Here is a 24,057-nt window from a genome sequence, read left to right on the forward strand (position 1 = left end):
AGAGGAGGCTTGATGACTACCTGACTGGACTCATTTGAATCCAGTCTTTTCTCCCGCCCAGGTGGGGGGTCGGACTTTAAGATCTACAAGGTCCCTTCCGACCCTACTTCTATGATTCTACGATTCTGTGATTTCATTCGGAGACATTACAGGGTCTCCTCATTTGATTCAGATTCAGAGATTCAGCCGCCAAATCAGGCCAAATGTCCACCAAATCAAATCAGCAACCGAATCTTCACAGAATCCTAGTGCAGATACCTTTTATGAAGGGTTTCCATTTATTCCAGTTTTCAACTAGAGAAGAAACCTTCTTTTCAGAAACTGGGCAAAAACCTAAATTCCTGCCACAATCTAAACTCATTGTCCCTTACAAGTTCTTAACAGTGAGTGTATCAGTAACTCAAGAAAATATGTATCTTAATATGAGGATTTGTTAATAATTTCATACAAATTGTGCATTTAAAAGTATCCCGCCATACATCTATTTCAGCATAAGCATATCAGTAGAGCTGACCAATGATTTCTATTACAGGCTAATAAAATGAATGCACAATGGGCAAAATATTTGGGCTACTCTTTGAACAATAAAGGCAAAGGTTCTAGCACTGTGCATATGCAAGAGGTCATAACTGTATTTACCTTAAAGCAGAGACATCTGGATGTTCCACTGGTATAAAGGAGGGATGGCGCACAAAATTTAAAAATTTCCACATAGGGATTTCTTAAGGTTAAAGGACTGGAAAAGGTAATGCTTTCATGGAACATAAATTTGCATGGAGCCAGTCACAAATTGAAAAAACAGCAATTTACCTGAAGAAGGTGACAAAGAACTGCACAAGATCCATGATGGTGTTGTGCTGTGAGAAGGCAATCTGAAAATAAAAATAAAACTAAATTACAACAGCACTTTCACAGTCAACAGTCCCTTGGGATGTTCTAGAACAGGGGGGATTTTATAGCTCTGTGGATGAGTGCTTTAAAGTGCAATTTCAGCCTGGTATGCACACCTGCACGACACCTACTTACCATAAAGGGAGCTGGGTAAATAACTTCCACCACAGGTGCTGAAAATATCTCTCCCTGTGTCAGACTACAAACAATAGAATGTAGCTGTTCTCTCATATAAAAATGAATGGCTATAACTGCAAAATAATATTATTTGACAAGTCTAATGCCCAGAACAAAATGTAAACTATTAATTGATAATCCTAGGAACAAAACTTATGCAAGTAGTGCTTTTTTATTTTAAACTCAGTAATATTTAATTGACTTCATTTCCATTTTAGTTAAGATTTTGAAAACAGATTTTAAAAGCATCACAAAGAACATTCTATGCCACTAAACTGAGACATTTTAAGCATTTTTAGTGATTAAACACACAACATACATTTAAATATAAATGGATATAATCATTTAAAAACCAGCTAAAACCGGTGCATAGTAGAACAAATGGTTTCAAGACACACATTTACAAATGGAGCTGTAGGTGGGGTTACTTATTTAAAATAACGTGAGCAGAACTTGTAGTATTTCATATCTAGCTTTTCTACTGGATTATTTTTTACTATATGGAAGTAATTTCCTATAATGAGTGACTTTCTTAATAAGTATATATCATAAATCCTATAATTTATTTTTAACTAACACTGAGAGTGGTATTTTTATTTTGAGCTGCCTATATCTCTAAGATCCCTCTCTTGCACAATTTTTCATTGCATGTAATTACTGAATTGAGAATATATTCTATTTTCATTATTACTGCATTTTTTTCTGCTTCGAATTGCCTACGGTGCTTATCTAATTATACTGCCAGCCTACCCAAGTCATTCTGTTTCTTTTTCATGAGTGGCCTGGTCCTGAATAAGTGGCTGCATCCACACAAGACTTACTGCACAGTCATTTAGTACTTGCATACGTGATTAAATCGAGTCTGCTCCGATGTGCTGTAATTACATGTCAGAGCAGCCTCCTTGCATGTGTATAGGAGCCCTTGGTTTTCCATCACTGTTTACTAAGGACTAGACTGTAATTTTGGCCATGAGCTACAAGTGGTGGATAAATTCAATCATTCCACAGAGCAAAATCTGAGATGCTTCAGTGATATGTCTGAGAAACATAGTTAAATATTCATCTTTGCTTTTTCCTTCCTAATGATTACCTGTAATAAGGCAAATGACTTTTTCTTCCAGAGCATTCTGTATTTTGGAGCACAGGGTCTTGGCTGTCAAAGATTCTCTACTCTGGTTAGTCTATAATCAGCCTTTTTCAAGTATGAGAAAGAGAAGGAGCTAAACTCTGAAGAGGGAATGAATGCTGGAAATACCTCTTGGCCTCAATAACAACGAAAATCATTATAGGGAAATCTTGAAATTCTCAGACAAGTTTCACTGATGTACTCAGATATTGCTGCAACGAATACTTGCAATGTATACTGTAATGTAACAACTGTCATAATGAATACTGTATAATAACCAAAGCAAATTGCATTATATTGCCTAAATAGCCAATCAAGTCAATGTGCGTTTCACTTGAATGACAGTACCATAAAGACTGAAAAAAGATCCGAGGTATATTTGGTCCAAAGTCTCGGACATCCAAGCAGCAATGCCTATTTAAATAATATGTTAAATGAGAAACCAAACGGCTTCTTATAACTGAGCTACATTTTAAATCCAGACACTATTGTCTGCAAATAATATTTAATATTAAAAATAACCACTGGCTTTTCCATAACACTTGTTACAAATATCATAGTTTGGAGGATGAACTAATACAAGAGACAAAACATAAGCAATTTTCAGCAGAGTTCATCTTATGTGACACTATTAAAAAGCTATTTGTTGAAGAACCCTTTACATTTTGCATTACTACAATTATTTTCACCCCAAGTGTCAGCTTTCATTGAAAATGTCCCTCATTCCAGAAACAATTATTGTCATGGAAAACTACTGCAATCAATAACTGGTCCTCCTGATGATAAATGATTGCCCTATAAGGTAAATTTTATATCAAATATTTCCAAGAAGGATCAGTGCCTTACTTTTTTTTCCACACAGTACAGCATATCTGAAGGTAAACAGATTTACAACTATTCAGCAAATTCTGTATGGCTATTAACTATTAAATCTACTATTTTTTTCAGAAAGTACGGATATGATTAGGACATCTGTCAGCCACAGATGAAATCATAAAATGAGCATATACTTAATTATTTTATGCCTCACAACTGTAAAGCTACTAAATTGGAACATATGAGAGATCTACATGGGCAATGGCTACAAAACTATAGAAATTGGTATGTTCTACAATCAGAATTCCCCCTTGCAAATTAATAATCTTTTACATAATTTTAAGAACTCCATTTGTTTGTCAATACAAGACCTGGTTGGACATTACCAAATGATTTACATAATAGATGAACTGCACTTTTGTTGGTTTGCATATTATAACATACTGTGTCCAAGTGATGTTTAAATTCTCCAAATGTCTCCAATAAAACTACAAGCACCAACAATAATGTCATAAATTACAAGTATTGATCAAAACAATCAAGCATATTTCAATTTTGTCCCTTAGCTCTCCCCAAATAGAAAAGATTATAAACCAGACGTTCTAAACAGTCCCTCCATCATTTTTCAGAAGGAAGAGTAAATATTGGACAAATAGAAATTAATATTTGGGCAACTGTTATTGTTCTTGCACAAAAATTAGTAGGCACAAAATGCCATGAGGTAAATTTTCATCTGTTCCACTATTTGGTCTCTGTCTGTGAAGACAGTACATTTCACATCCGCAAACTTTCTTACCTTCTGTTAGTACAAATACCTACAAAATTGGAAATGTGCACGTTAATTTCTTCAAATGTAAATATCTGCTACAGTATATCCCATTAATCCCAACATGTTTTCAGATGCAGATTTTTACATTCCTCATTATTAGATTTTTTTATGTACACAAATTGCTGGAGATGTGAATATCTGAGTAACTGTTTAGTTGGTTACAAATCTCACTCTGGTGGTGAGTCCATAGAAATAAATCTGCCACAACTATAGGGTAATACAGTTAGAAAGTGCCCCTCTGTTTCTGGAAGACACTAGGAAAACTCTGGCTAGCTATTATTGTGATACAATTGTGTAGGTTCACTCCCTTATTCTTGTAGTGTGAGACAGGCCCCTGATCCACTTACTGCTACACAGACATCCACATGGCTGGGCTGGGGGTAAGCCAGCTGGCACCATGTGGCTGGAAGGTGTGCTGCTGGTTGGTTCAGTTCCAAAAGGCTGTGGGTTTAAAAGAAGTCCAGAAGTGGAGCCTAAGGGAAGAGAAGAAGGAGCACTAGCAACACAGCTGGTAGCTCTCCCTGTGGCTGCAAGTGACCCACTATAGCCGTGCTGGACCAGCACACCTGGCGGAACAGCTTGGGCTTGAGGCAGCAACTGGGTGTATGGGGAGCACCCAGAGGCAGACTCCACCGCTGGCAGGGAGCCGGTAACTCCCCCTGGGGCCAATACCCCTGGAAACTGTGGGAAAGCTCAGACTGCCCATGCAAACCGGGACACAGCTGCCAATGCCAGCTGGACTGCTGCAGCTGGTGGATTGTGTCGTAACAACCCCATCCCAAGGCATGGCACCTGTGATGTCCTTCATAGGTGTACAAAGGTCAGCTGGGGCTAGGAGAGGGTGGCACAGAAGGCATGGCCAAAGTCTCCAAAAGGGAGATACTGACACAATACCCTACTAGCCACACCCCCCCCACTGAGTGTTCACAGAGTAAGAATACCCTGGCCTGGGACTCGCAGAATCACAAGCGAAACACAGGTGCAGAGGGATGTACTCCTCAATGGTACAGGACCTGGCCGGGCAGAATACAGTCTCAGATGCAGACCCAGAAAAGGGGCATACTAGAGTGGAGTGTCCATGGGATGAGTGCATGGTGAATGACAACATGAGACCTGCATCAGGGAGACCAACTGGTGGCTTCAGGAATGGTGTCTCGAGGCGGGCTTCAGCTTCTTAGACAATGATCCACACATCAGGATGAGAGACATGCTCGGGTGGGATGGGCTTCACCTTTCTCCCAAAGTTAAGCATGTGTTCTCTTCTAGGTTGGTGGATCTCCTCCAGCGGGCTTTAAACTAGGCTTGTCAGGGGAAGGGGAAGATGAGGGGAGAGGAAGCCTTGGACCACTAATCCAAGCATCACCCACAAGAATAGCCTAGCCTAGACCAATGATGAGCAGTACAAATACCAGGTAAACAATAGGGGCCCGGGCAGTACTGAGAGTACACATCTTCAGCGTACACCTCTTCAGGGGGTCTCAAATGCCTCTACACAAATGCTCGTAGTATGGGGAACAAGCAGGAGGAACTTACCCTCCTGCTAGCTGACACCAACCCAGACATAGTGGGGCTCAGAGAAATGTGGTGGGACCCAATGCACGACTGGGCAGTGAATATCAAGGGCTATAGGCTGTACAGGAGAGACAGGACAGGGAGGAAAGGTGAGGGTGTGGCATTCTACATCAAGGAGGAATACACATCCTCAACGAGAAGCACGGGGTCAGAGATGGGGCACGCTGAAGTGCTCTGGGTTAGAATACAAGGTAGTTGAGGGGAAAGAGACTTAACAGTGGGGGTCTACTACAGACCTCCCAACCAAGGGGAAGAGCTAGACCAGGAATTCTTAAGTCAGCTCATAGAAGTAGTTAGGTCAAAGGATGTGGTCATCATAGGTGACCTGAACTTTCCGGACATGCGCTGGGATGAGCAGTCAGCCAAGTCTGACCACTCGTGTAGGTTGCTAGTCGAGATACAGGACCTCCATCTAACCCAGGAGGTGCACTCTCTCTCCAGGGGAGATGCCTTGTTGGACCTAGTCCTGGCCACGGGCGATGACCTGGTGAGGGGGCTTGCAGGTGCTCGACCACCTGGGTGACAGCGATCATTGCCTGCTGGAATTCACCATCCAGTGCAAGGTGGCAAAGGTCTACAGGAAGGCAGCAGCCCTGGACTTCAGGAGGGCCAACTTCAATGAGGTAAGGAGAACAGTCCGAAGGCACTGAGGTCCCGGAGGGGAGAGGAGTCAGGGGTCCAAGAAGAGTGGTTGTTCATTAAGGAGACAATCCTCCAAGCCCAAAGAGAGGTAATCCCAATGTGGATCAAAGGGGGCAAGGGGGCGCAAAAACCCCCATGGCTCACGAAAAGCACATGGGAACATCTCCTGGCTAAAAGGGAAGTGTATACCCAATGGGAGGGTGGGGCCATCACCGGGCAGGACTATAACGCGGTTGCTTGGGGCTGCAGGGGGGCAGTCAGGAAGGCCAAGGTGGAGATGGAACTGGGAGTAGTGACCCAGATCAAGGACAACAAGAAGTCCTTTTTTAAATATATAGGGGGTAAAAAGAAGGTACCGGGTAATGTGGGGCCTCTGCAAGCACGCTAGGGAATCTGGTCATCACGCCAGATAACAAAGCTAACCTATTTAACAAGTTATTTGCCTCCATTTTCCTGAGCAGGGACCAGGTCACCCCCCCACTGGGACCTCCATAAGCCCCAAGGGAGGCACACCCAGACCTAGGGTCAGTGAGGATCTAGTCAGGAAACTTCTGGAGGGATTGGACATATTTAAATCAGCTGGTCCTCACGATCTCCACCCCAGAGTGCTGAGGGAATTAGCAGAGGTCATTGTGGGACCCCGGCATGGCTTTATGAGCATTCATGGTGCTCTGGTGTGGTGCCAGAGGACTGGAAAAGGGCCATTGTGGTTCCCATTTTCGAAAAAGGGAGGAAGTAGGACCAAGGAAACTATAGGTCAGTTAGTCTTACCTCAATCCTGGAAAGCTTTTTGAGAGAATTATCATAGTGCATGTCCATGAGGGGCCAGCAGGGGACATTATGCTTCGGGGTGACCAACACAGGTTCATTAGGGGCAGGTCCTGTCAGACCAACCTGGTGGCCTTTTATGACCAGGTCACAGAATCCTTAGATGCAGGGATAGCAGTGGACAGAGTCTTCCTGGACTTTAGGAAGGCCTTCAACACTGTCTCTAACCCCGTTCTCATTAAAAAACTAGCGGACTGTGGCGTCGACACCTACACAGTCAAATGGGTCAGTAACTGGCTGGAGAGCCACACCCAGAAGGTGGTGGTGGATGGGTCGTTTTCGACCTGGAGGGATGTGGGGTCCCCCAGGGCTCGGTCCTCGGGCCTGCACTGTTCAACATCTTCATCAGCAACTTGGACAAGGGGGTAAAAAGCACCCTGTTCAAATTCGCAGATGACGCTAAGATGTGGGGGGAAGTGGGCATGCTAGAGGGGAGGAATAGGCTACAATCAGACCTAGAAGGTTACAGGGGTCGGCGGATGAGAACAGGATGGGTTTCAACACTGACAAGTACAAGGTACTGCACCTGGGGAGGAAGAACCCACACCATCCCTACAGGCTGGGGAACTCCCTTCTCGTCAGTACAGAGGCAGAAAAGGATCTTGAAGTCATCATTGATGCCAAAATGAACATGGGCCGACAGTGTGAGGACAGGGTCAGGAAGGTCAACTGCACCTTGTCCTGCATCCACAGATGCATCTCAAGCAGGTCCAAGGAGGTGATCCTCCCCCCTTATGTGACACTGGTCAGGCCGCAGTTGGAGTACTATGTCTAGTTCTGGGCGCCGCACTTCAGAAGGGATGTGGACAACATGGAGAGAGTCCAGAGGAGGCCACTCGCATGATCAGCAGTCAGCAGGGCAGGCCCTACGAGGAGAGGCTACGGGACCTGAACCTGTTCAGCCTCCACAAGAGAAGGCTGAGGGGGGATCTAGTGGCTGTTTACAAACTAGTCAGGAGGGACCAGCAGGCAATGGGGGAGTCCCTGTTCCCCCAAGCACTCCCAGGAGTGACAAGAAATAATGGTCACAAGCTGGCAGAGGGTAGATTTAAGCTAGATATCAGGAGGCGCCGCTTCACGGTCAGGGCGGCTGGGATCTGGAACCAACTTCCACGCAAAGTGGTGCTGGCTCCTACCCTGGGGGTCTTTAAGACAACGTTAGACAAACACCTTGCTGGGGTCGTTTGACCCCAGTTCTCTTTCCTGCCATGGCAGGGGGTCAGACTTGATGATCTGCTCAGGTCCCTTCCGACCCTGCAAACTATGAAACTATGACCAACTCCACACACTGAAAAAAGGCACTTGGCATGGAGGCATTGTTACTCTGCCCACCACAACATCTGAGCTATTTTGGTTGAATTCTTGTTCTGCTGTAGTTTTCACAAGTCTACAGGGTCACAGCCAGACCTCCTGCAGCTGTCCTTATCACCAGGCCTCACACAGGAAGGGAGAGCCCCATGACCACATCAGAACATCATCCAGGCTGATCAGAAACACCTGAGTAGAAAGAGTTGGAGTGTAGGGGAGGAGGAGCCCCACAGAAAATGCACCAACAGAGTCACCCAGGGTCCCAAGAGAACCACTGAAGATCACCTCCAGAGGTAAAACCGCACGTAAGCTGTGGCGGGAGAGTAGATCCTGGTGTGACATAGTTCAGGAGGTGGGCCACACCCATCAGTTGATGTGGTTATTGTGAGCCTGTCACATAGTGTTAAAGGCATCAGCTTTTAACTTTGGAATTTCTAGGCTCAGTTTTCACTATCGTTACACTTGCACATGCAAAATCTACATTAAATGGTGTGCTACATGGAAGCAAAGGCTCAAAACACATCTCTTCATTTCATTTGTGTCCATCTGACTTAATATAAGACTTGAAGATAGATTATTCCATGTATAATTGGATTTAGAAATCTATAGTTTACAGGTTAAATACATTTCTTTATTTCTGACAAATCTTTATTTTGGTGTTAAAGATTATTTTCTTCTCCTTTTAAAAAACAATCAAAACAAACTTTTTAAGGAACTGAGCTTTCACATTGTTCATTTGAAGAACAGAGTATTATCAGGGGCTCCATTTAGATGATGAATCATATCTTATCAAGCTTCTTTCCATACTGAGCTGTTAAGGGGTTAGAGCTCTAGTCAGCATTATACAATAAACCTGAACTCCACTGATCTTTGTATTAAAACTTTTATGATTTTTTGCAAACTTGTATAGTAAGAGTATACAATGTAAAGATGTTTTAAAGATAAATATTATCTTTGATTAAGAACTTCTTTGTATGATTTTTCTGTAATTTACATTTGATAACAAGCAGGAATTGTATAATCTTAATTTATCACGAAAGCTTCTTTTGGCACTGAAAGCAGACATTATACAGTAAGAAACATGTAACAGTAAGTGAAAGATTTAGTTGGGGATTCATATGGCTAGCATGTGCCCTTGTAAATTAAACTAAGCCTAAAATATTATTTTGGAAGTTTGAGATGAAACAATGTGGTAGGTAGAAATGTAATAATGTATGAATACTGTATATTAAATGACTTACTGGGATTTTTTTTACTATGTGGTTATATTGGGTTAAATCAACAGAGTTGTTGGGAGAAACAAGCAGGAAGGGAAAACAATGATAAAAGATAAAGTACCCAATGGTAAACTCTTACAGACTGTTAATGTGTCAGGGAAAGAGGTTTTGGCTCTGAAGTTTCTAGCCTGACATCCCACAGACAGTATGGGAATGATATGTATAATCAAGGCCAAAATTGAAGGTAAGACAGGATGAAGAAGAATCTAAATTAAATCATTTCTCTCTTTTTTGGAGAAAAGACATTTGTTGTTAGGGAACTGTGCAGAATTACATGGGTATCAACTGGCAGGGTTTGGGGGGAGGTGAGGGGAGGGACCTGAAGAAGCTAAGAAGCTAAACCTGCCAGGTTTCTATCACAGAACAGAAGAACTTCAAGTAAGACAGAAATTCATAAACTCACTTTGTTGTTTTAAAGTGTCTTCTTGCCTCCTGTTGTTTTTATAGTTAAAATAAACACTACCTTGGATTAAAAGAAGGTGGTTTAGTCATATTCTCAGGTAACATTGCTAATTGTCAATTTATATCTGTGCCCCTTATTTCTAAAATTGTGAAATAAAACTAAAGCTTAATTATTCATGAGAGGTTAGTATTACTTGGAGACAAAGTGCTGCTTTGCAAAATGACCTGTGACAAGGAACCTATAACAGGACATCCTAATGGCCTCCAAAAACCTTGAGTTTTCCTTTCGCCTTTGCCAGCGTCATCAGAAAACCTTAAAGAAATTAGGACATTTGCATTTCACGGTAAATTTGGAAATTAGCCTTTCAGCTGTTGATAAGACGGAAATGTAGACAATCCCAAATCTGGACAGCTTCTGAAGACATACTCAAATTCTGGTAAATTTTTTTTAAAAAGCAGAGTAGATTTGCACCTTATACACAAACTAAATTAGAGATCTCTCTCTCTAATTTGCAGCTTGCGGGTGCATCCCCATGAGTGTGCACATGAAGGGGTGTGCATTTCCCATGGAACAAATAACAGGGGCACATAATGGTAATAAACCAATAACAAGAACAGGGGCACAACATGGTAATAAAAGGCAATGCACATATGTGGATCATGTGAGGCACCTTTATGAAAGCATTCCATATGCAGCAATACAGAAACTCATTTTTATAGCAATCTATATCTAGCTGCATGAAACACTAAACAATTCAAAATGTAATTAAATGCAAGATTATGCAGAATATTTGAAAGCACATTTACGTTTTGTTAAACCCAATTTATTCCTGAGTTTGAATACAGAATAGCTTCAGATACCCCCTGAACAACACTGTTATAAAGGCTCAAGACGGGATACAGAGTTTGCAAAGAGATGCATTAGACCAGAGTCTTAAATCTGCTGCTAGGGACTGAGCTCTGACTACCTGCCTTCTTTTGCTTGCCACACTCAATCCTTATTCAAAGTCACATGATGAAAAATGTATTGAGCATTCAACTATTGATATAAATGCACAACTAAACCAATCAGAAATGTAAATGAACAGAAATGGAACAGAAGAAATTTTCTGCTGGTGTTTTAATCTGGGGAAAGTTACAAGCAGGGTTGTCCCTAGGAGGCGCAAATTGGGGCAACTGCCTCAGGGCCCGCACTTTGGGGAGCCCCGCGAAGCCACGCAGAGTGGCTGCGGTGACTCCACTCTGCTGCTGGCTTCACATCCAGGTGCTCAGCACCTCCAGCCCCCCTGAATCCAGCACCTCTGACCGCTCGGCACCCCCCGCCACCGCTAAATCTGCCACCAGCTTCCTCACATCTGGGGGCAGGGCCATGCACAGGCTGATCTGCCCAATGCCCTACAACCTGCTAACGTTACAAGTCCCTGATTCTCCTTCACAGCCCAAGTCCAGCGCAATGTTAGCATACCTTAAAGGTGGCTTATGTCAGTCTGCTTATGTCACCTGTCAAAGGTACCCAAGGAACAGTAAACCAGCTGAAAACTATTGGAGTGCAGTGTACTCTGGGTATTTCTCTAACCTGTCTTTGACAAGCTCCTGGCTTCAAGGTCTGAAGAGAGGGGGTTGCAAGCGCCAGTTTTGTTGGCTAAGTTCCTGCTGAAGACTTCACATTGCTGGGGAACTCCTCTGACAGAATTATGGACAGCCTCTATTAATTTTGTGTTTCCTGATTGGCACAAAAGGAGGAGAATAGGCAGGACAATGTCACATTCAAGGACACATTCACTACCAACAGCTCACTGTCCTCCAGTTGCATGTAATTTTAGATTAAAAGAATGAAATACTAAATACCTTTTACATTATGTAAGGAAGTAAAAAATGAGAGTTTTAAAATACTGGCATCTTTTGAATACAGGGCCTTTACCATCCTGCATACACATTAGCTAATATGGGACCAGATTCTTGATATATATATTAACCGCTATGGAAACATGCTGTGCTTAGGTTGGTCATTATGTGAAGCAGTGATATAATCCTGTGTAACAGTAGGTCCATTTTTTTCTAAACCAGTTCCTTGTAAAAATGAAATGTCTTAAAAATATCACCTAGACAACTCACACACATGATTAACAAGGATGGCCTTGAAAAATAGGAAACGTGTGTTACAGTTTGACAAATACAGGTAGGCAGGTATCAGGAAGAAGCGTCTGCAAAATCTAAATGTAAGCCTATCCAACAAAAAGTAATTTGGGAAATTAAAGACTGTAACAAAAGTGCATGAAGTCATACACTATTAATAAATCTTAACACATTTCATAAGCCAGGCAAAACATTCAAGTAATTTTCAGATAAAAAGAAAATTCTAATCTGTTCACCATTTCAGAAGAATTCAAATTAACCACTAAATGCAAGCTCCTACCTTCTCAGGCTCTCAGACAATAAATAAATAACACTTTTCAGCTTTCATTAATTCCATTCTTTTACCTCTGACTGCTGATACATTAAGAATGAACAAATGAGAAAAATTAAAATAAATATGTGGTGAGACTTTGGTAGATTGTCTAATTACTAAGCCCTTGCAACATATATAACATGATATGGTCAGACAGAACCCAGAGTAAACTGCCTGAAGAGTGCTGATATGGATATTTAAACCTTACAAAATTATTATTTCTTTCAGTATCATCAAAACAGTAATTGAATTTCTTCCTGAATAAAATTGTTATACACTCCCACTGAGCCACAAAGCATGTTGTATAACAAAAGAGGTGACTATTGACAGAACATGAAGATTAACTTATGTTGGTGTCCATCCTCTTTTAGCTTTTGGTGAGGAAAAGAATAACCCTCTGATGAAGACATTTCTGACTATAGCAGTACAAAAGACAGCTAGCAGGAAAACATGAACCAATGGGAGAAAGCATTTGTGTGTGAATGTGTATATATTTTTGTGTATGACATTTTCATCAGGAAGGATGAGACCGACCAAACACTGTGGTAATTTATTTTTGTTGCTAACAATAGGATGTAGACTACTTCAGACTTGCAATAAGTTATAATACATATAATTAGTGAGGAGGAAAGGAAGTTTGGGTGAAGAAATAAGGACTAGAGGTTTAAATAGAGACTTCAATTAAAAATAAAATCCTGCAATGTTTAGTAGCTATGTGGAAAACAATTCTACTGCACATTCATTACCTGAGAGCTAAGCAAGCATGGGTTTTCATATAATTTATAATCAAAATCTTCTGTATGACTATAAATAAAAAAAACCTTATTTTTCCAGGGGGGAAAAGAAAACAATACTGCACCATTTCTTTCACTTTTGGTATATGAATCTTAACATGGTCATGAACTTCATCATGATTTTGTAGGAAATATGATTATTCCTCATCCAAAAACATTGTCCTATTGAAGGTAAACAAATTATACTTTATATTACCACTTGGAACAAAACCTGGGAGAATGTGGGGGATGTGAAAATACTTCTATCCTACCAAATTGTGTATAATCCAGATGAACATGAAATACACATTTTTACAGAATAGACTTCTTTCATAGATTCTGTCTAAATAATTACTATTGAGATTAGTACCATATTTATTTGCATACCACACACTTTTCTCAAAACTCAGCCTTCCTAAATGGGAAAGCCATTAGCTTGGAAGCTGATTTTCCTAGGTGGAATAGAAGCATGGAGGAGGAGTAGCAGGGAGAGGCTGTACAGCAAAACGGTTGCCAGCTTCTCTCTCAGCCAGTAAGCAGGAGGGGAAGCATCCAGTGTTAACCCTTTCACAACCACTCTTAAGTCTGCAGCAGATTAAACCATGCACATACAAAAGGGAGCACAAGGAGGACATATCTACCTTTAACATTAACACTTTTTAAGGGAGCCATGCAAGGTGGAATAGGAAGACATTTAGCGCACGTCCAGATGATGATGGACGTGCAGTATGTGGTGCCACAGACCTGTCTGTGGTACCGCACACTGCATGTGCAGGTGTTCCTCACCAGCAGCAGAGAGGGAGGGTTGGGGGAGAGGGGACTGTCCCAGGGATCTCCTGGTAGCAAAAAAAAAAAAAAAGCCAAAAAAAGTGGGGTGGTTCATATGGTGACAGCATATACCACCCGGAACTGGAGCCTGGTCAGCCGGAGCAACACTCTAACTGCTGGCCAGGCTTCCTGCTGCAGGAGACTGCGGCTGCAGCTCCCAGAGGCCTGTTGGTAAGGCTGCTGGAGTCAGCAGAGTTGCTAGTCCCAGCCTCCCCTACCCCATCCATGGTAACCTGCTACACACCCAAGCACACATGGCACAGAAGTTCCCTGGAGACAAGTAGCAGCAGCACAAGGTGTGCCACTGCTACCTGTCCCTGGGGAAATGCACATTCCCTCTCTTCCGGGTACACCCTTAGGGTTGAAAAGATGGAATGGGATCTGGCCCATAGTTTCTGTAAAGAATATTTTCTAAATATTAACAAGGATGCTCTCAAATACAAAAGAGAAGCATTTGTCTTCATTAGTCTGAAATGCTCAAACAAGAAAGAATGCTCTACTGATGTAATTAGACTGCCTTCAGTGGATTTATGCCAGCAGATACCTTGGTCTAATGGCTTATGCTGAAACAAAACATGTTTAGGTTTGGTACTAAGAAAACTTTTGTAATAGTAACAAACTAGAGAATTAACTATACTTTCAAAGGGATTGGTGAAATTAAAAACTTTTGAAATCTTCAAGTCAAGATTCAATAAACAGCTTTCAGAGGTAAGCTCTATACATAACAGTCCTGCCTCTATATAGGAGTACAAGGAGATGTGCTACTACCTGTCCCTTCTAGCCTCGAACAACTCCAGTTACATACAGGTATTGCTTTCTACGGGGAGAATTTCTGCTCAACTGGTAGAAGCTAAGAGCGGGCAAATACTCATTCAGTTTCTCCTGGAGGAAACATGCTCCTGGGAGAAAGATCTATCACTTCATGCTAATCTTCCCAAGACCATGGACATCTGTTTTTGGAAGAGGTGTTGGGAGATCTACTGCTCCACTTCCCTCTCACTCCAGTCTATGAGTGAAATGGTGGAGAGACAGTCCCTGCCCATTGCCCAAACCAAGCAGTCTAAGAAAACACTGGGAATTTTTTCCCTGCACTCCACTATTCCCACTGGGATCACCCTTCCTAGCGAAGGTGCAGGGAGTAAAGGAGGGAGGGAGGATGCAGGCTGAATGACTGTACTTCTCCATCTTCTGAAAAGATTTCTAGTGGCAGAAATGTCTCAATAAATGCCTGTTTATACCCTCAGTAATTCTCTGCTTCTACTTCTACTTCTTGGAAACATAGGAATATGAAAGGCCATTTATCTTGGAGCCTTCTAATGAATGATTTTTTCTATCTTAAAACTTGTTTATTAGAACTGATCTGAATGTTGTCTTTTTTTTTTTTAAGTATGGTTTTGTGTGTGTATATCTACACATGCAGTATACACAAATACTATGTAAAGGCCCACCTGCAGGTGAATAAGAGAAATGACAAGAGCAGAAAAATCTGTTTCATTCAATCCAGGGGAAAAGTATGCAAATAATGAATAAAGGAAAAAAAAATAAAATATTGAGCCATATGTCCATAACGGAGTGAAAGACAAATTAAGAGGCAAAGGCAAAATAAAAGGGTACGTTTTAAAATGAGACCAAAAAAAAAAGGCAAGATGGAAAGTCATTGAGGTGGAAATATATAGGAATAGAGAAGCTTCAGATTCAAAATTTAACAGGATAACACAGTGTGTGAAGTGCAAGCAAGTCTGATTCTGTACATGGTACTTGGGTACTGGATGTGGTATAAAAGTTTAGTGAAAATGTAAGGGTCAGCCAGAGAACTGATATAGAAGCAGCAGTAGGAGAGACAGAAAATCAGTCAGGTGGACTGGAGGGAATTCAAAAACCATTATAAAATTTTTAAATTAAGTCTAAATGCAGACAGAGAACCAGAAACACTATGATAATGTGGCTGATATAGTTCTGCTTGTTCATTAAAATGAAAACATGGGAAAACAGTTATTTGCACTTGCTGGAGCTTGATTTATCTATATTCACCTTTCAGCCACTGGATCTTGGTATGCCTTTGCCTCCACCATCAGAAATTTTCTTTCCATGTAAGTATATATACATAGGGACCTACCAAATTTGGCAATTTTGTGATTTTCGCAGAAACCATCTATTTGGTTGGTCCCTGCAAAAAAGCCCAGTACCCAAGAAAAAGCACAGAGACTACAAAAAGGCAAAAAAAATGGTTAGTAATTTGGGGGAGGAGTGGGGGCGGGGGGGAGGAAGCTGCAAAACAGAAAACAGGAGGAAGCCCTGGAGTCCTGAAGCTTGTGGGGGAGGGAGGGGCAGAAGGAGGGAGAGGGAGCAAATCAGAGGCTGCCTCTGATGTAGGCTTAGCCCAATAGCCATTCAGAGGCCAGTCCAAGAGCTTGCAAAGAAGTATGACCTTCCCTCCCCTCACTTTGCTTTGCTTTGATTTTTTTGCATTGCACTGCAAATGCCCAGCCTGGTGCTGACAGCCTGCCACCCATCACGGCGAGAAGCTGCCTCCCGTCTTAGCATGTGGTTAAGTCCATGGAAGCCATTAACCCCATTCTAGACTACTTGCTAACATGACAATTAATGGCTTCCGTGGGCTTACTCCCCCTATTAAGTCCATGGAAGCCATTAATTGCCATGTTATTAAGCAGTATAGGATGTGGTTAATGGCTTTCACAGGGTTGATCAAGCCTGCAGAAGCCATTACCTGGGCTGCTTGCTAATGTGGTAATTAATGGCCTCCCAGGTCTGACCAGGGGATTGCTGCATTAGCAAGCAGTCTAGAACATGGTTTATGGCTTCCACAGGCTTGATCAAGCCCACATACACCATTAACTGTGTCCTAACCTGCTTAATAATGTGGCAATTAATGGATTCCACAGCCTTAATCCCCTGATCAAGCCTCAGGAAGCCACTAATTGCCATGTTAACAATCCCCGGTTTGGGGCCATCTGTCAATGTCCAGTGAGGAGTGGGACTTCTGGGGCCCCTTGACCAACCAGAGGCATTGGGGGGGGGCCTGCCACACTGCCACAAAAATGATGCCCAGTACTGTGCTAGGACCATGAAACTGGGATGCAGCCACTCCAAATTTGTTTAGGTCCCTGCCTATACACCACGATCAAATCATTTTTTTTAATCTAAGAGAAGGCTAACTTCTTAAGTCTTTCACTACAAGGCAGGTTTTTTAGACTTCAGATCATTTTTATAGCTTTCTGAACCCTTTCCAACGCTTTCAACATTTTTTCGTGAATCACGGACACCAGCATTGGATACAGCATTCAGGTAACGAGTTCACTAACATTGTGCACAAATGTAACATCACATGTTTATTCTTCGCAACACTGTATTAGCCTTCATAGTCACAGCACCACGTTGTTAGTCCATGTTGTAGACTCCAGGGTTCACAGATGGAACCTGGTGTTACCATATCTAGACTGCTTCCAGTGCAGCTTCCAGAGTTAGCTTGGATATCTGTATGCTCCTCCTCTTCTCCAGTAAAGACCTGATTTTAATAATTAAAGTGCCTTAATATTTGCATGCATGGCAAGACTACTATCCAGACTGTTGCAAAAAATGTGGGCTCTGCAGACTCTCAGTTATTCTGTCATCTTGTATTAATTTCCATGGGGTGTCCTATATAGTGCTCCACAGGGTGATTTAGTTGTCATTAAAGTGAAAGGGTCTCTTCAGGCCAGTGATTCTATCTGGCAAAGAGTTGCATAGAATTTCTTGTCAAATAAAGATTTCAATTAGAAAACTAAACAAAAACACCCTAAGCTTTTAAAAACTAGGAAACACACATCGGCCTGCCTAGCAATACCTTTGCTCTCCTGCGTGATGCACCAATCTGCCCCTGATAATATATTTTAGAAAGATAAAGGACATATTATCCAGGGTGGCATACCAAGGTAATGTGGTGATACTGCTCCTGGCATCTCTCTATGGCATTATGTTATGCAGACATGCCCACAGAGCACTTCAGGGTTGCTGTTCATGTGAAAACGAGTTTAAAGTCAGGCCATACACTCACTAAAACAAAAATTGCCATTTAGACTAGCTATAGCAAATATCTGACTGTCCCTGACCTAAATTCATCCATTTCTGCAGAATCCAGCTCATAGATGCCAGTGTTACAACTCATTGATCCTTGTCCTAAAGCTTTGCTCTGAAGTATCAGCTGCACTTACCTTTGCCCTATACAGTAGTGTCACATATGCTACCACAATGCTACGGAGCCCTAAAGTAAGAACATATTATTACTTTTATTGAGTTAGGCAAGTTCATCTTGTGAAAAGGAGCTTAAGAAATGGTGGTAGCAGTCTTCAAATACTTGAATGGTTGTCATAAAGAAGGGGAAAAACACCTTTTCCCTCTTGCTGCAGAAGAGGACGCAGACCAATGGCTTAAAGTTTCAGCAAAGTAGGTTTAGGTTGGATGTGACATGTGTCAGGGTGTTTTTAACTCTCCCTCAGAGGCACTGGGTGTTGGCTGCAGCCAAGGCTGGGAACTTTGACTGGGGTGCATCAATGTTCCTGCCGGGACCAAAGCCAGAGGTTCTTAGCTAGAGCATCTTGCCCCTCCACTCAGGGTTGGACCACTCACCATAGAGTCAGAAAGGAGTTTTACCCCATGATCAGACTGGTATAGACTCTGGGGGGGGAGTTGCCTTCCTCCATGATGGGGGGCGTGGTCCTTTATCTGTGCTATCTCAAGCACATGTTAACAAGGTTTTACAGAAGCAGGACATCAGCAGCCATGGTTCCTCTGTTTTACCTGTGGCACTTAGGGTGTTATATCTTGGGTGTGTCAGGGTTGATGGTAGCCTTATGAAGAGTTTAGACTATGGATTATATAGGTCAGTTTGGATAGGGATGATCCTGCCTCAGGCAAAGGATTGGACTAGATGACATACGGAGGTCCCTTTCCAGCCCTACTCCTCTATGATTTCTATGACTTCTTCAATCTGCCCATCTATATTAATTAAGCACGTAATATAGGGTCTGTGTTCCTTGACGAGGCAGCGACGACTCTCTTTGTATTGTTAGGTGAGTTGTAGCAGCCTGGTCCTACGACGACCTGAATAAGTAAATGGAGTGCATGCAGATGAATGTAAGATTACAATTCTAGGGGGCACACTATACATGGTAATAAGAGCACATTTCCTTAGTCATGCCTCACATGACAGAAATATGTTTATAGCATACTCCTACTGAAAGCTTCAAGGGGCAGGGGTAAGTTTCTAAGGCTAAGTTAATGTACATTTAAATCCAGTAAGTTCTTGTTTTCAGTTTTAAACATAGGTGGCCCTTGACATTCTGGAAGGATAAAGGCACAGTTGGTCAACCTTAGTTTGGAATAATGAAGTGTTTGGCCTGTATGTGACCTTTTATTAGGCTCTATTAAACTGCATGCTGTTCAAATGAGCTCAATTTACCACGAAGTCCAGATTGCTCTGACTAACTGACATATTGTCAATTACCAGGATTTGATCTGTTTGTTGCTACAGGATTCTAAACAAAAATACAATTAAAAAAAACAGGACAAGGGAGAGAAAAAGAAAAGCATTTTTACCCCCATAACAGTATCTTACAGATATAACTGATTCAGACTTCACTTCCTTAAAAGACCTGACTTCAATCTCATTATCTTTTGAGTAGATTGTTGTTCAGAAGCACTGCCTCATTGTACAAATATTTATGTGGAGCTATTGTACAGTTCTGAATGTACTTAAAGTCTAACAGGAATTCAAAGTGAAAATGGCTAAAGAAATTCAAAGCGAAAATGTATGTCAAACCATTACCTACTTTGAAGAGGCTAATAGCACCCTATTTACCACAAAATCTAAGAACAAAATACAATCACAGTTTCTGAAGAAGGAGCTAAGTCATTTTTGAAAAATGTCAACTCATCATAAAGTAATGAACTCTGATTTAATATAAAACATAAATGAAGATTGGAAACTTACACAAGGAGATGCATCTACATTATACAGCTAATCTGACAAGCGCAAAAATAATATAATCTAAAAATTTTAGAATACAGTCTTTCAATCAACTGGTAGAAAATTGTAATTACTATTTATAAAAATAAGGAAAATAATCATTTCTGACAGGTATTTCATATGGACTTGAGGCACAAATAAATTCAGATCTAACCAATTATTTCCTCTTCATTTTTTAGCAACTGCAATTTCTTTAGACAAGGATCAGAAGTGGGATTACGCCAAGCCAAGTAGAAATGAGCATTGCTCCTGTGGCTGGCTGTTGAAATGTCAGGAATTCTGTCTTTTATAACACAGCAAAAAGCTGTGTTGTTTATTTCTAGGCTTTGGTATAGAATACCTATTCTGACATATATTGCCTTGTGAAGATTTTTTAACACATACAAACTGCACTCACGAAGTTAAACAGAATGCTGCTATTTTTTCATCTATAAAGCATGAGAAGATTTCTGTTATCGTACAGAAAACTGGAGCAATGCTGTTCAACCTTTCCCTAAAGAGGCTACATTCGATTATCTCAATGATTATAGTCATTCACTTGATGACTATGGTATTTAAAGTTCATACTGTTTGATGGGCTTTGTATTTTTTAGATATATCCAATGAAAATGTCCTGCTGGAAAGGGTAATATATTTTCCAAAATCCTTTAAGCCTTTATCTCTTTAGACATACTAGATGGCACAAAACAGCTGGTTTTACTACAGCAATACCTTATTTAACCCAGCGGCCAGTTTCTGACCTAACAAAAATAATGATCATCATTTTTCATTTTTTTCTATCAGTATACAATTCAGAAGAATTCAAAATATTATATCACATTTCCTGCTGACTAGAAAAAGGTTAGCTTGTTAGAAAAAGCAAAATATATAATGAATTTTGCATAAAGATCATGTCATTTAAAATAACCTATGTAAAACTTTACACTCACATTTGGTGAGATGCCAAAGAAAGGGCAAAGCTTTTTCTTAAACATGAGGAGAGTAATTCCCCAAACTTTACTGTTATAAAAGCAGAGCATGCTATAAAGTCGTTGGAGCTACGGAATAAAAATTCTGTATTTGCAATAGTGCTTGTTCTTGATTACCCTGGATTAGCATATTTATGAGGTTACCCAGAGAGCCTCAGGTTTTAACCCACAAATCAAAGGTTTATATCAGCAGGGGTAATGGATTACACAGAAGTCTATGGCCTATGATATCCCAAAGGTATCTGTCTTTCATGAGATTTATTCTTCTAATGACACTTCATAGAAATTACATTTTCTGATCTTTTGCATGGCGCTGATTTTCTGCTGTAATTTGTAAAACAGCCAAAAGGAAACTTCCCCATTCAGCAGAGACTCATTGATGCAGCTCTGCCCTCCCCCCACCCCTTCCCCAGCTGTTAATAAGAATGTGAGAGACAGAAGAGTCTTCTGGCTTGACAATCAAGTCATTACAATAAGATTAGAAGCCATTGTGGGCACATCTGACCCAAGTATACATTTTGAAAAAAAAACAAAACACGAAAGCATATTCCTCTTGCAGTAGGATTAATTTGGATCATCCTCCAGTCAGCCACTGTCACAGAAGGGAAGATTTCACTTATATTTAGGGACCTACCTAAATCAGGACAAGATGAAAGGTTTTTCATAGCCCACATCAGCGGGCCTTTCATGGAGGTCCTTCCCCTCACCACTGGTAGGCTCTGGAAGCTCCACCCCTCACCACCGATTGGCAGAGAGGGCTACAATTTGTGTGGCTCCACCCTTGCTGCTGGCTGGCACAGACAGCCGTCCTTCATGCAACCTTGCCTCTCGTTGCTGATTGGTACAGAGGCCCCAGTGAGGGAGGAAGGATGAAGGAGTGGTCACCATCTTGGCTGTTCTCCTTCATGCTGCTCTGCCAGCCAGCACCTTCACCCACTGGGGAGCCAGCATTTTATTTTTACTGATTTTTTTTCCTTGGGTGTTTCTGGGGAAATTTGCAGCAAATGCCCCATTTTTTGCAGTGATTGCAGAAACTGCTTTTTTTCAGTTTTGGCAAAAATTGCAAAATCGCAATTTAAGTAGGTCTCCACCTATAGCAGGGCTGGCCAACCTGTAGCTCCGAAGCCACGTGCGGCTCTTCAGAAGTTAATGTGTGTGTGCTTGGGCAAAGATTCAAGGCAACGCATATTAACTTCTGAAGAGCCACATGTGGCTCCAGAGCCACAGGTTGGCCACCCCGACCTAGTCTTTATAAAGAAGGAATATATGGTCACAACTTAGAATCTTCAGTCCTCTCTATCATAAAAGAGCCCAGGCTTTGATAAAGCAGAAAGTATGAGAGAGAAAAGAAATTGAAATATAAAAGACTTTTGAAAACCATTAGTATTCTAGATGAAAAATTTTACTACTGCAATGACGGTGAAGAAAAACAAGTCATAGACCAAAGGTACCCTACAGCTTCACCATTTCAGGTGTTCCTATGACCTAAGCCTAAAGGGATATTAAAAAATGCATGACTGATCATCTCCAGAACAACTCTTCCATTCCAGTAAAACAATATTTGCTGCTTATAAGGAATGATGGCAAAACAACAAACCAATCCGTGTGATTTCTGTAAATGCAGACATTGGTTTAAAATGATCACCATGCTAGAGCAGAAAATACATAGTCTTAGCAAAAGCAGCAGATTGAGTTTATGGGGAAAAACTTAAATAGCCTGTTTCAAAGAGGTGATCAAAACCCAGAAGATGACAACTGAAACCTTTGTAAAAAATAATGCAAACTCAATGGTGAAGATTAACATGATCCAATTGTATTGTTAATTTTACTCTCATTTTCATTTCATATTTATTACTTATTTGAAGCTTCTATTATATTGGAAAGTATAATAAATTTGAAAAAAGGTCAGGGTAGTTTCAGGCTTAGGCTACAGTCAACCAAGAAACAGGTTTTGTATAGGTAGGCCAAACGCTGATTTGTGTGATGCTGAGTCCAGTAAAATATTCATAAAAACAAGTAGGAATTTATTGCAGATGAGAATACAGCAACCTCTGATGCTACACTTATGATTAAACAAGTTTTAAGATGGAGTTATAGGTTAGAAGACAGGTTTGTCAATAGTACAAATACAACCATGTCAAAACATGATGGGGTTACAACTTTGTGCTCTTTTGAACTGTCTATATCATAGTTGCACAATAAAGTGCAACCACATCAACTTTCTTTTATAACCATGTCAAAGCCATGGGCATAGTTAATCTTCTAGGTTGGTATGAAACATAGAGAAGGCCTCTCTATACTGCAAACGAAAACTCTGTTGGAATTAAGTCACTAAAAATTAGCACTATAAATTTGTCATGGTATATAGATATTTCAAAACTAGATGGGGGGTAAGCCCTGCTATTGACTATCTGATTTTTATACAATCTGGAGTATTTTAGTAAAGTTGTTTTAGATCTAAGCTACCAAAACCTTTGAGAAATATGGAATTCTTTGTGATCAAAATTATAGCACAAAGTCACAAGAATTATTATAGGAAGATAAAAATACAATCATTTCCTGATGAGCACATCTATAATTGTACCTCCACAGACCCCCTGCAAGAGTTTCCAGATCATAGGCCCTGGTTCTCATGGGAGACTTTTCTTTTCTTTTAGCCTTAACATAAGCTGGAAGAGACCAACTAGGAGCTGTGCTTTTGACGAGCTGCTCACAAATAGAGAAGAATTGCTGGGGAATGTAGAAGTGGATGGCAACTTGAAGGAGGAGATTCTGGCTAGAGCTAGTCCCATAAGTTTATGGAGTACACCTATGCTATATACCCCTGTACCCTGAATCTTTGAGACATCTGTCCCTCTGCATTAAGCCTGTTTGGGAATGTATTTAGTAGATGTCTCAAGATTCCCTATTAAAAGATAAAATCAAGCATAGGTGAGGTATTCTGTAGGTTATTTTTAGTGATTTATCACTAAAATATTCTTTATTTTTACCGACTTTTCAAAAAAGAAATATATTGCTATTTTAGAAATTTGTTATTATTGTTGTTACTGTTTTTAAACATGGCCAAAATTAAAAAAATATATATTTACCAGAAATGGCTTTGTGATCAAAACAGAAAATTGCACTTTTCAATGACCTCCCCCTCT

At 40.9% G+C, this 24,057-nt stretch overlaps 1 protein-coding gene across 2 annotated transcripts in view; it reads right to left on the reverse strand.

The window, feature by feature from the left end:
• ATRNL1 (attractin like 1) overlaps positions 1-24,057 on the reverse strand; it is a 969,676-nt gene that overhangs the window by 425,005 nt on the left and 520,614 nt on the right. For both annotated transcript variants that reach the window (XM_019555783.1, XM_019555782.1), the window contains exon 25: positions 811-872. In XM_019555783.1, coding sequence (XP_019411328.1) covers positions 811-872 — 62 coding nt within the window. The remainder of the gene's footprint in view (positions 1-810; positions 873-24,057) is intronic.

This window comes from Crocodylus porosus, unplaced genomic scaffold, assembly GCF_001723895.1.
Source record: "Crocodylus porosus isolate Cpor-Errol unplaced genomic scaffold, CroPor_comp1, whole genome shotgun sequence".
Lineage (NCBI taxonomy): Eukaryota > Metazoa > Chordata > Crocodylia > Crocodylidae > Crocodylus > Crocodylus porosus.